A 12,964-nucleotide genomic window follows, 5' to 3' on the forward strand; every position below is an offset into this window, starting at 1 on the left:
AAGATGATCTATATGAATCTGATGATAATCTGAAGGCTTCTTCTAGATTCTAGCAATGAGCTAATCATCTCTACCTCACAATCATCAATGCGATACATGGAAACTTTGTCATTTACAGTGCTTTACGGCAGACACAGTTTTTTTTCATATTTTATCTTTTATCTAGGAGAAAAAGGTTTTGAGTTTCATGGATGATGAAGGGTCACTTCAGCGTTGGCATGAGTCAGAAACGTCTTGAAGGCACACAACAACAAAATATGCAAACAAGAACCAGTGTGGTATACTGGTTTTAGCACTGGACTATGACTCTGGAGGCCAAAGTTCAAATCCTCGTTCAGCCATGGAAACCCATTGGGTGATGTGGGCAAGTCACACTATCTCTGTTTATTTGTTTTCTAGGGCCTTCACATCTCTCTCTCTATATATATATATATGAAACAAGAGAAAAGCCACAGCTCCTTGACAGAATGTCTATTTTGCATGCAAAAAGTGCCAGGTTAATCTCACATTTGTAGGTTAGGACTCCTGTCTGAAACCCTGGAGAGCCACTGTCAGCAAGTTTAAGCAGTACTGAGGTAGATGGATAAAAGGAAATGGCTTGGTTTAAGGCAGCTTCCTATGTTTTCCAAAAGGTATCGCTGTGACAGTGTATTAAACTACAATATGTTTCTTTAGAGAGCTGGCATCGCATACCCGTCTGAGTGTGACTCTGGAGATCAGGGTTTGATTCCCTGTTTGGCCATGTAAACCCACTGGATGACCTTGGGTGAGTCACACTCTCTCAGCCTCCACAGGGAAAGGCAATGGCAAACCTCCTCTGAACAAATCTTGCACCAAAAAAAAAGCATGATAAGGTTGCCTTAGGGTCACCATAAGTTGAAAACAACTTGTAGGCACACAACAACAAACAGGGTTTGAATTCCTGCTCGGCCATGTAAACATACTGGGTGACGCTGGGCAAGTCACCGTCTCTCAGCCTCAAGGGGTGGCAAAATGGCAAACCCCTTCTGAACAAACCTTGCCAAGAAAACCCCATAAAGTCGGAAAGGACTTGAAGGCATACAAAAACAATAACGATGCTTCTTTAATTAAAACCAGGGCCCATCTAATGGCATTAAGTACATCGGAGTGAAGTTTCTGCAGCCCATTAACTAATGTAGTCCACATGTATTTATCAAGACCTTCAAATATAGCTCCTAAAATGCTTTATGCAACAGCAAAGAGCTCAGCCCTGTTCTTACAAGGTATCAGGTAGCTCACACCGAGTTAAAAGGAGGACATAATATCACATCAGGAATGCCAGGAATTCACATCAATGGAAATATATGCTAGAGGTCCCTAGAAGGAGGAGCAAGTGACAGAATAACAAATAATAATAATAATAATAAATGTTATTTCTTTCCCACCTCTCTTGAAGGCTTCAGATAGATACAACATGTTAAAATGCAAAACACCATTAAAAGAAAGACTATATGAAGTATTAAAATCCCAGGTAACTCAACTAAAGTTGTCCCATGATTGAATGATGCAGTTATACCTTTACTTCATCTTTCCAGTACATTCCGTTTTAAATAAATCAAAAGAAACTTTCTAAGGGCACCAAGCCTTGTTAATCTCAGAACAAAAACAAACCAAAAGTTATCCAAAGGAAAGAGGGGAGATGCAACATTTTAAAAGATTAAAGAACCAAATCTACAAAATGGTTATCAGTCACACAGCTGTCTTGCCTGAAGAAGTGAAAGATAGCTAAGGCTGCATCCACACTGCAAAAAATAATCCAGTTTGAGACTACTTTAACTGGAATGGTTCAATGCTATGCAATTCTGGGAGTTGCAGTTCTGTGAGGCTTTTAGTCTTCTCTGTCTGAGAGCTCTGAGGCAACAGCAAACTCCAAATCCCATATTTGCACAGCATAGAGTCGTGGCAGTTAAAGTGGTGTCAAACTGGATTATTTCTGCAGTGCAGATGCAGCCTAAAATGACAAATGAGAGAAAGATATTTAAAAGCTGAAGGATATCCCAGTGTCCCTGAGATGATACAGGATGTGTTACAAGGAGGAGGGAATGGAGGAAAAATAGGAAGAGTTTCCTGGTATGATCCCTGCTCAGCCATGGAAACCCACTGGGTGACTTTGGGCAAGTCACACTCTCTCAGCCTCAGAAGATGGCCATGGCAACCCCCCTCTGAACAAATCCTGCCAAGAAAATCCTGTGGTAGAATAGTAATATGGTTTTAGAATAAAGGAGGGCTAATAGGGTTTGAATCCCTGCTTGGCCCATGGAAACCCAAAGGGTGACCTTGGGCAAGCCACACTCTCTCAGCCTCAGAGGACCCTCTCAGCCTCTGAACAAATCTTGCCAAAAAATCCATGATACCTTAGGGTTGCCATAAGTCAGAAACGACTTGAAGACACATAACAACAGGCAGAAGGATGACAGAGAGCCAGAGTAAGCTAGTGGATTGGGTGCTGGACTAGGAGACCAGAGTGCGAATCCCTCTCAGCCATGGAACCCACTGGGTGATCTTAGGCAAGTCACACTCTCTCAGCCCCAGAGAAAGGCAATGGCAAAAACACCCTCTGAACAAACATTGCCAAGAAAGCCCCACGACAGCTTGGCCTCAAGGTGGCCATAAATAGGAAACGACCTGAGGGCAAAACAACAACAAACCTGGTCTACTTCCGTTTAGAGAACAGGATAAAGCACACACAACAAAAATACATGCCAGTGTGCGTGTGTATCTATGTATATATGTGTATGTGTGTATATACACACTATATATGTGTGTGTGTGTGTGTGTATATATATATATACACACACACACAAACACATATACATACATATGTACACTATATATATGCATGTATATATGTGTGTGTATATACATAGATATATATGTGTATATATACATACATATATTTTGTTGTATACACACACACAAATACACATACATACATGTATAAACATACATATATACATAGATATATATGTATGTGTGTGTGTATATATATATATATGCAACAAAATGTGTGTGTATACACAGACATACATATACTGTAGATATGTGTGTACACACACACATATTTTTGTTTCGTATACATACAGATACATACATACATGCACGCACACACACATATTCTTTGTTTCTGTGTGTGTGTGTGTGTGTGTATGTGTAGGGCCAGTGTGGCGTAGTGGTTTGAGAGGCCCTGGCTGGAGTCCCGGCTCCTGGGCCATGCACGGAGCCCACTGGGGTGGCCTTGGGGGAGTCACACTCTCTCAGCCTCTCTCAACAAACCTCGACACAAAACAACATCAACAACAACACACCGCAGGATAGGGTCTCCATAACTCAGAAAGGAAGGCACACAACAAACAACACACACAGAGACGTATCCAGCTATCTTATCTACGGCGCTGCTTTCAACCCTTTCCACCTCGCCCCCTCCTCCCTCCAAGTGCCAGGATTCGCACTCAGCACCGCTCAGGGAGAGAGCAAGGAGAGGTCGCAGCAGCCTCCCTTGCCTTGCCTTCCCCTTGCCTTGCCTGCCCACCTCGCCGCCTTCCTCGCCTCCTCCTCTTCCTGCGCTGGCTCTCCCTTCCCGAGGAGGAGGAGGCCTCAACAGCAGCACCGGCCTCGCGTAGCGCAGGCATCCGTCGCCGGAGCCACCTCTGCCGGCAGAGCGGCCGGGCTTCCCCCGCTCCTCCTCCTCGTTCTCACAAACGGGGAGTTATGGCAGTCCAGGGAGCCACCTGCATCCCTTTGGTTCCTTCTGGGTCGCCCAGTTTGTGGCCCTGGCTGCCTTTGGAGAGAGGCTCCTGATGCTTCTGCTCCTCCTCCTCCTCCTCCTCCTTTGGCTGCTGTTGCTCCTTCCTTCTCTTTTTCTCTATGTCTCCCTCTGTCTTCCCTTTGCTGCTGCTGCTGCTGCTGCTGCTATGTCTGTGGCTATATGGAGAGGACTGGGTGGGTGGCCCAGAGGGATAAGTAATAATAATAATAATAAATAAATAATGATCATAATAATAGCCAAAGAAAAAATTTAAAACCACTCATAGGGATGTAAATTCAGGCTTCTTAGGTATCACTGATGGGTTTTTGTTTACATTAGTCTCAAAGGTGCTCCAAGATCTCTCAGCAAACATGGTGTTACTCAATAAGCTTCATAGGGAGGCTCAGAATGGAGGGCGTTTTGGAATTCTTCCTGGACAGAAGGTTGAAATGGAGGACTGGTCCTGGAAAAGGAGGGCGTCTGGTCACCCTGACCCCAGGGATACTAAATCCTATTCAGAAATAGGTAGGATCTCCTCACTCGCCTGCTGCAACAGGGTGACCAGGTGCCCTCCTTTTCCAGGACATGTCATCACTTTCATCCTTCCATCCAGGAAGAATTCCAAAACACCCTCCATTCTGAGCATGACTAAGAAGCATGGACATAGATTTATATGAGTGGTTTTCGCTTTGTATTTGGCATTGTTCTCCATTTTCCCTGAATGTTCTCCATTTCGCAGTGCCTTGTCCCCGTTCCCAGTTAGGACATCTGGTCACCCTGACCTGTAATTCTGCACAAAGGGTCAATTCCCTCTCCCCAGCAAGCCTTAGCAGGGATCCCTGCTAGCCCAGCTTTTGTGTTTTGGACAAGGGGCTGCAGTGCAGGAGGCCAAAGCCACACCGCCTTTTGGCTCCTTGTTTGCAGTGCCTTGCCAAGTCTCTCTGCCTACCTGCCTGCCTGCAACTGCCTTCTCAGCAGATGCTGAAAACTTAACAGAAAGTGCCCCCCCCTCCATGAAAGAAACAAAGAAAGAAAAAATCAGGGTGGCACAGCAAATCCTAAGGTCATCAGTGGAGTCATAGGCCCCAGATATAAAGGAGAAGGTAAAATCTCAATAAATAAATACATGAAATTCCAAAGGAAGGAAACAGATTAGATAATTCAAGGCAATCAACTCAGGAGCAGGAGGCCACTTGCCATTTCTGAAAGGGTTATCTTGAAGAGTGATAAAAGAGATTTAGACATGTCCTCCCCAACTATCCTGACCCTCATCCCAGCAACAATTTACTTTTTCATTTTAATCAGGACAGAGCACCAGAAAAAGACAAGCAGAAACCTGACCAACTGATAAAGATGTTTCCTCATAAGCAACAGAATGGAAATGCTTAATCTTGGTCCTTTTACAAACATGTCCAGGCATACCTATAGTTTGAGCTTGACAGAAGGCGCCTGAATGCAGACGTTTTCCTTGGAGCATTATGGAGACCCATTTTGTCTGATGTAAGACCATAATAATACTCATTACTGATATACAGTCAGCCCTCCGCATTTGGGGCTTTGACTTTTGTGGCTTTATCTGCGGATTTAATTAATGTGTTTCCTCTAGGAATCTCTAAGTCCTCCAGCTCAAATCTGTTGGAAATTGACCACAGAGTTGTGCTGGAAGACTTAGAGCAGTGATTCCCAACCTTTCTAATGCCATGATCCTTTAATACAGTTCCTCATGCTGTGGTGACCCAAACCCAAGAAATTATTTTTGTTGCTACTTCATAACTGTAATTAAATAGGTGTTTTCCAATGGTCTTAGGTGACCCCCATGAAAGTGTCATTCGACCCCCAAAGGGGTCCCGACCCACAGGTTGGGAACCACTGACTTAGAGATTACTAGAGAAAATACTTCTCTAGACATTTCTAAGTCCTCCACCGTGATTCTATGGTCAACTTCTGGCAGATGTTCACCATAGTGTTGCACTGGAGGACTTAGAGATTCTTAGAGAGGTGTTCTCTCAGGTTAAAACATAGTATTTGAATTTTTTCAATTTTCACAGGGGTCCTGTGCCCCTAACCCCAGCGTATATGGAGGGCCAGCTATACTTTTTGAACAGCCTTACTCAACCTTTTTAACCTGGAGAAGCCCTTGAAATAATTGTTAGGGCCCAGGGAAGCTCTGCATAAAAATTACTGTATCTGCAGCTTAACAATATTTATTTTTATCAGTCACAATCTCTCAAGAAATCCCTAGTGACCTCTTACAAAACCCTAGGGTTCTGGGGAAATCTGGCTGAGAAACCCAGTGTTCCCCAGAAGTGACCCTAGCCCAACAAATACTTTATTTCAGTAACTCTAAATACATGTTTCTGTATAGCAAATGAGAAACTGAGGGGCTCAACAGACCGGCTATTAAGGCCAACCTGAGGTTGGAGTCAGGTGTGGCATCCACATGACACACATCCCGACTCCACCCCAGGCCAGAGTGACGCTATACGCCACTCCACACAGTGCACGGCATCACATGCTCCTCTGGTGCTGTGTCTACATGACACAGCACCAAAGGGGTACGGAAAAGCTCCGTGCTGGCTCCTTTTTGTGCCATGGAAATATCAGGGCTTCGGCTGCTGTGGCCCTATCCAGCACAGATAGAGGCAGCTACAGGCCGCCCCTTAAGGGTGGTTTGTACAGCCCCTGAGACTGATTAGTAGCAGCTTGCCTAATGTCACCTACTGTTTGTGGCCTGATTGATACAGATAATCCCAAAGAGATAAAAAGTAGTTAAACTGGGCAGTGCTCACTACTCAGGCCAGGGTAGCATTTGAGCTTTGGGTATAAAATATTTGTGATGGACCATTTGAAATAAAGCTAGCAATATCATCGCCAACTGAAATGATGCCCAAGTAAGCTAGAGGGAGAAAAATTGAAATGGGAAGAGCCTAACAGGATGTGTTTCACGGGTTTTGAAAGATATACACTCAAATTTGTAGACTGCAGAATAGTGGCTATTCACTTTGAACTGCTTTTCAAGAGGTTTCAGTGGTTTCACATTTCTGTCAAAAGACTGTTTTTTTGTCTACCTTTGTTTCATTATTGAACTTTTTTTTATTCTTAATGTGAAGAAAAATGTTTGCTATATATTGTGATGATGTATCATATTGATGATGATTTGGAGCCAAAGTAGATGTCATAATATGGTATTGTAGCCATTGCATTACCATGTATGTACGTGAAAGCTAGATAATTAAGAAAGTGGATAGGAAGAAAATCAATTAATTCAAAATGTGGTACTGGAGAAGAGTGTTGATGATACCGTGGGCAGCCAAGAGGGCAAACAAATGGGTCCTAGAACAGATCAAACCAGAAATCTCTCTGGAAGGCAAAATGACTAAACTAATACTGTCATACTTTGGCCACATTGTGGGAAGGAAAAAAACAATAATGGTAGGAAAGGTGGAGGGAAGCAGAAAGAGAGGAAGGCCGCATGCTAGATGGATAGACTCTATACAGTAAATGAGGTCACGGGTATGAATTTGAAGGAACTGAGCAGAGCACGGGAGGATAGGGAATTTTGGAAATGTCTCATCTCCAGGGTCACCATAAGTTGAGATCAAGTCGAGGGTGGCTAACAACAACAACGACAACAAAGTTAACATACATTTTTTGAAAATGTCCTTCACTGTACTGTAGTCCTGACAGAAACCATTTTTCTCTTTAAGTCCTTCATTTCCATTGCAAGAACAGTTCCCATTGGCACCAATTCAAGAAGTGGTGAGAAAGGGAGAAAGAGCTTCATCAGAACTGCTGTATAGGATTGTGGTGGTGTGTGCCTTCAAGTCATTTGGTGACCCTATAAAGTGTTTTCTTGGCAGGATTTGTGCAGTGGAGGTTTACTCTTGCCTTCCTCTCTGGCTGAGATAATGTACCTTAGCCAATGTTACCCAGTGGGTTTCCATGGCTGAGTGGGGAATCGAACTCTGGTCTCCTAGAGCCCCAGGCCAACACTCAAACCAGTACACTATGTTGGTTCACAGGAAGAGTTAAATTTCATTGAGTTCCATTGTCCTCACTCTGATTCCCTATGGTTGCTGTTTACATTTATAGTGCTTATGCTTGCTGAATGCAGTAATACATCCAACATAAAGTTGGCTCTGGAATCTTTACTTTGTATAATTGCAAGGCACAGTGTTGCTGCTGAGTCACTCACTCACCTTGGAAAAGTTCCTCCACTGTTTACACTGCATGCATTTTGCTTTCTTTGCTTTCTAGCACTAAATGCTTATAATTCCTAGTGCTGGGCATTGCTCTTGAATAAATGCTAGAATGCACGTCTATTTCAAATATGCATAAGAGAGGTGACGAGCTGAGCAGCTGAAAGATCAGATATCATCATTTGATCTCTTATTTGACTGCAGTCAAACATTCTCAAATATTCTGTGAAGCTTCAAAAAATGGTCTACTTAGCACAACTACCACTAAAAACTGGTGTTTGTTTAATAGTTGTTATCACATTATTTTTATATCAGCTTCATTTAAACAGTATGCCGTAAGCGCAGGGTGACCAGATGTCCTCCTTTGCCAGGACATGTCCTATACTTCAGTGTTCTGTCGAGGAGGAATTCCAAAATATCTTCCATTTTGAGCATGACTAAGAACTGTGAATTTATATTTATGTCAGTGTTTTTAGCTTTTATTTGGTCATCTCCTCCATTTTTCATGAATTTCCTACATTTCACTGTGCCTTGTCCTCTTTTGCGTTTATGACATCTGATTACCCTGTGCAAGTGTAGGTTGACCTGCTGGATATCACCAAATAAAAGAAAGGAAGGGCCAGTTACCATTGTGAAGGAATAATATACAATATTTATTCATTGATTCAGCCAGTCAATTTAGCAGTTGCTCAATAATGGTTGTTCAGTGTGCAGCATACTAAAACCAAATTAAAAGTAATTTACAATAAACAAAAAATGAAGGAGAAAGGAAGATAACTATAAAATCAAGCACAGAAATAAAACCATAGAATTGGAAGAGACCCCAAGGGTCATCCTGTCCAACCCCCTGCCATGCAGGAACTCACAATCAAAGCACCCCTGACAGATGGCCATCCAGACTCTATTTAAAGACCTCTAAAGAAAGAGACTCCACTGCTCTCCGAGGGAATATGTTTCACTGCAGACACTGCTGTTTTGAAAAAAAGTTCCAATATTTAGTGGAGGAGTGGGTTAGGGAAAATAAAATAAAATGGAAGACCATGGGAGTTACTCAGTTTTTAGGCATTTTTTAAAAGCAGGGTTGTAGGGGTTAAGGAGGGCCACAAAAATGCTTTGGGGGCACATGCACAGTGGTTGCGCATCCTTTGCTATCAGATAAATAAATAGCCAGGAAACAAACATGCCTGTAGCCAGGGGAAGGACAACCATGAGATCAAAGCTAGCCCTTCCCTGATGTGAAATGGAGGGGGCACTGGGGTGTCCAGGATGGCTGAAACTCAGTGGAACCTACTCTTGTTACAGGTTTGGTTATAGTTTTTCTTCAGCCATCCTGGGGTTGTTGTTTTTTTTTTTTTTTAAAAAAAACCAACCCTTTTTTTAATGAACTATTGTAAATTATATAGTATTTCATGCTGCTAAAAAAGCAGTACTTCCTCTCCTCTTTATCTGTATTTTTCTGAATTATTATTTATATCTGTTGTTGTTGTTGTTGTTGTTGTTAGAATGCCAGCGTGGTGTAGTGGTTTGAGTGTTGGACTATAACTCTGGAGACCAGGGTTCAAATCCTGGCTCGACCATGTAAACGCACTGGGCGACCATGGGCAAGTCAAACTCCTTCAACCTTGGGAAGGCAATGCTAAACCCCCTCTGAAAGAAAACCCCAAGATAGGTTCATGTTAGGATTACCATGTCAGAAACTACTTGAAGGCATACAACAACATCATTGTTGTTGGTGTTGTTATTCATCTGTACTATTACTTTTTATATTGCTATGGCAATTCTTTTAATGCTAATGTCCCTTTCTTCATAAATAAGGGGCTAGAGTTTCCTCACAATAATGGTTCCCTCAACTCTGCCTTGTTAACTACAGTACCTTGGAGCACAGAGCGATTGCTCTCTTCAAAATTTAACCTGCCTACCGCTATAAATCAGTATATACACTAATCCCTTCACGTTTGTGGGGTAAGCATTCACCGACTTGATTAATAATGGATTACTGTATTTGCTGTGATCGCCACTGCTGCCCCACATGATTTTTAACAGGGACTTCAATACCACTAGTGTCACTAGGAGGAAATCAAATTGGCAGGTGGCCGGGCCTGTCTATGTGCTTGTTTCCTTGCTTGCTTGCTCACTTGTACAGGCAGGCAGAGGGAAAAGGATGGGACAGGGAGAGTGCAAGGAGGGAGGGTGTGCATGTTTTCTTACTTGCTCATTCACTTCTGCAGGTGGGCACGGGATTGAACAGGTTTGTGCAGATGAGCAGGGGGCAGGAAGGGGATGGGATGGAGGTCCCCTTTCTCCATTTCTAGCTTTGTAGGTATTTTTGGGGGATTTCTTTGTAGGTATTTTTGGGAACAAGGTGGCTCAGCAGTTAAGAAGCTGACTCTGACTATTGCAAGATCAGCAGGCCGGCAGGTCAAGGTCCAAGTACTGCGTGACAGTTCCCATTACTAGTCCCAGCTTTAGTCAACCTATCAGTTTGAAAGCATGTAAAAGTGCAAGTAGGTGAATAGGCACCACTTTGGTGGGAAGCTACAGTGTTCTGTGCAGTCCTGCTGGCCACATGATCACTGTGTTGTCTTTGATAAAGCTGGCTCTTTGACTTAGTAATAGAGATGAGCACTGCCCCCTATAGTTGGACACAACTAGATAACCTTGTCAAAGGGAAAACCTTTACCTTTTTAAAGATACAATGGGCCCTCTGTATCCACGGACCTTGCCATCCGCAGAGGTAAGCATCTGCAGACAGCAAGTCCATTGGGGGGATGGCAGAGGACAAGGAAGGAAGAGATGGGAAGAGGAGGAAGGAAGAAGCTGTGGTGGAAGAGGAGGAAGGAGTGGGAAGAAGAGGGCGAAGGAGGCAGGAAGAGGTGGGAGGAGACAGGAGCAGTGGCGTCCCGGGGGGGGGGGGGGCCCCCCCCCCCCCTCCTGCAGGCACTCCTTGGGGCCATATCGGTGCTGCTCAGGGCTTTGGGAGGATCTCTGGGCCTCTGGGTGGGCAGTGAGCAGCCGTTTCCACAGCCTGTGTGGCACTTCCCCCACCCTCACAGCCATTTCCCCAACCCATGTAGCTGTTTCCAGCCCGCATGGCAGTTCCCCTGGCCCATGCAGCTGTTTCCCTGGCCCTGGAAGTCCCGCACTCTGCACCGATGTGGGATCCCCACTGAGTGGGAGGAAGCCACGGAGGAGGAGGAAGGAGTGGGAGGTGGCAGTGAAGGTTCCTTGCCTCCAGCCACCTGCTGACTTAGGTGGATTGAGGACAATGGGACTTGAGCATCTGCGGATTTTGGTATCCGTAGGGCGGGTCCAGAATGGTTCCCCCGTGGATAGAGAGGGCTCATTGTACAGTGGGCCCTTGTTATCCGCTGGGGTTTGGTTCCAGGACACCCTGTGAATAACAAAATCTGTGGATGCTCATGTCCCATTAAATACAATGGGATAGCAAAATGGTGTCCCTTATATAAAATGGCAAAATCAAGATTTGATACTTGGAATTTATACTTTTTTTGAATAGTTTCAAGCTGTAGATGCTTGAATCCGTGGATAAAAAATCTGTGGATAAGGAGGGCCGACTGTATTTCTTCCTCTCACAAATGGAGGAGATATATTACTAAGGGCAGTCAGCAATGCTACAAAAGTCTCACATAGTCAGACAGAAAGAAACAAAGTACTTGTTACTAATGAGGGAAGCATAATTTCTGCTAGAATGGGAAGTCTCATCTTTATTGTCTCTCAACGTAGGACTAATGGTACTTGACAAGACAATCAAACAGGACCAAGACTATGGGCCTAGAGCCTACACATACAGGTCTTCCTACAATTAAGGAGTAATCTGGGTCTCCAGTAATGGATTTGTTTGCAGATAATGGATCTCCTACAGGTCTTCCTACAATGAAGGAGTAATCTGGGCCTCCAGTAATGAATCATACCTTAGCTAGAAGGTAAACAGATTTATAACATAATTTTGGATAGAGGAAGTTGCAGGAACTGATGGCTTAATGTCACCTTGGCCTCAAAGCTTTTATTATACCTTCCAGCTGACATCTCTGCTACACAGAGTTCTTCTGCAGGTGGGATTGGAGCACACAGAGGTAATCCTTGTTGGTGGGCCGGAAAGACCTTGTTCTCAATTCTACTTGGTTTTTTGATTCAGAAATGATGGCTTCTTCTTCACAGGTTCATCTGTTAAGGAAAGGTCATTAGTAAAGACAGAACCAGACTGATTACAGTTAGAAGGATGTAAACTGGGTGGTGTGTGCTAGGGGTTTTGGACTACTCACCTCAAGTAATTGCATCTGTTTCGATAGCTTTATGGTCTTCCATCTGAAGACAATAATGAGATTTCACTTAGCCTTTCTGTTGTTGATGCAGAGGAAAGGGGTGTGACACAATCTTCATTAAGATTAATACTGGCTTTCCTACAGAAAAGAAAAGACCTGTGTTTGAAGCCCAGCCCTTTCAAGTTTCAGGTGGTAGTGTTAGGTTCCCTCTTAAATCTGGTGCACAACCAGTCTCTGGCTAAGTATTCTCACATCAGATTCTTTTTAAAGAGGGAAAGCTCTACTAATTCTTCTTATTATACCTTATTTCCTGTAATTGGACTTTCATGAGGTGTTGATGGTGATGATTTGAACCTCTTAGGAAGACACAGCTCTGGTTCTTAGAAAACTTTATTTCTGGTAATATTTAGAGTGTCCAAACTGAGAGCAATGTTGGTAAGAAAAGAACTATATATTTTCCACAAGGGCTGTGTGGTGCGAGGTCTGGAGCCATTGTTCATGCCAAGGGTGAATTCATTTTTCACAGAGGACAAAACAATTTTCTGCCAAAATCCAAAAAGTGAAAAAGAAAAACTGTGGCATAAGTTGGAGTTTTTTCAAGAAAACTGAATATTCCCAGACCTTTGATTACTTATTGGTACACTCAGCTCCCCATGTCCATGGATTCTTTATCCTTGGATTCAAGCATCCACAGTTTGAAAATATTAAAAATTCCA

At 43.5% G+C, this 12,964-nt stretch overlaps 2 protein-coding genes and 1 long non-coding RNA gene across 5 annotated transcripts in view; 1 reads left to right on the plus strand and 2 right to left on the minus strand.

Moving 5' to 3' along the window:
• FAM135A (family with sequence similarity 135 member A) overlaps positions 1–3,872 on the minus strand; it is a 76,581-nt gene extending 72,709 nt beyond the window's left edge. For 2 of the 3 annotated variants that reach the window (XM_042469607.1, XM_042469576.1), the window contains exon 1: positions 3,551–3,872. The gene's annotated coding sequence lies outside the window, so the exon portion shown is untranslated. Of the gene's footprint in view, positions 1–3,326; positions 3,349–3,550 lie in introns of those variants that run through there. The other variant, XM_042469601.1, reaches the window with a different exon arrangement.
• Positions 3,873–5,193: 1,321 nt separating this feature from the next.
• The window catches only part of COL9A1 (collagen type IX alpha 1 chain), a 169,076-nt gene continuing 161,305 nt past the window's right edge, over positions 5,194–12,964 (plus strand). The window contains exon 1 of the mRNA XM_042446142.1: positions 5,194–5,266. Within this exon, the coding sequence (XP_042302076.1) occupies positions 5,220–5,266 (47 nt within the window). The 5' untranslated portion in view covers positions 5,194–5,219. The remainder of the gene's footprint in view (positions 5,267–12,964) is intronic.
• Positions 12,045–12,964, minus strand: part of LOC121919498 — a 44,723-nt gene continuing 43,803 nt past the window's right edge. Inside the window, exons 2-3 of the long non-coding RNA XR_006101490.1 lie at positions 12,249–12,386; positions 12,045–12,150 (exon numbers count right to left, since the gene is read on the minus strand). This is a non-coding gene — a long non-coding RNA (uncharacterized LOC121919498). The remainder of the gene's footprint in view (positions 12,151–12,248; positions 12,387–12,964) is intronic.

The sequence above is a fragment of the Sceloporus undulatus genome, chromosome 1, assembly GCF_019175285.1.
Source record: "Sceloporus undulatus isolate JIND9_A2432 ecotype Alabama chromosome 1, SceUnd_v1.1, whole genome shotgun sequence".
NCBI classification, from domain to species: Eukaryota; Metazoa; Chordata; class Lepidosauria; order Squamata; family Phrynosomatidae; genus Sceloporus; species Sceloporus undulatus.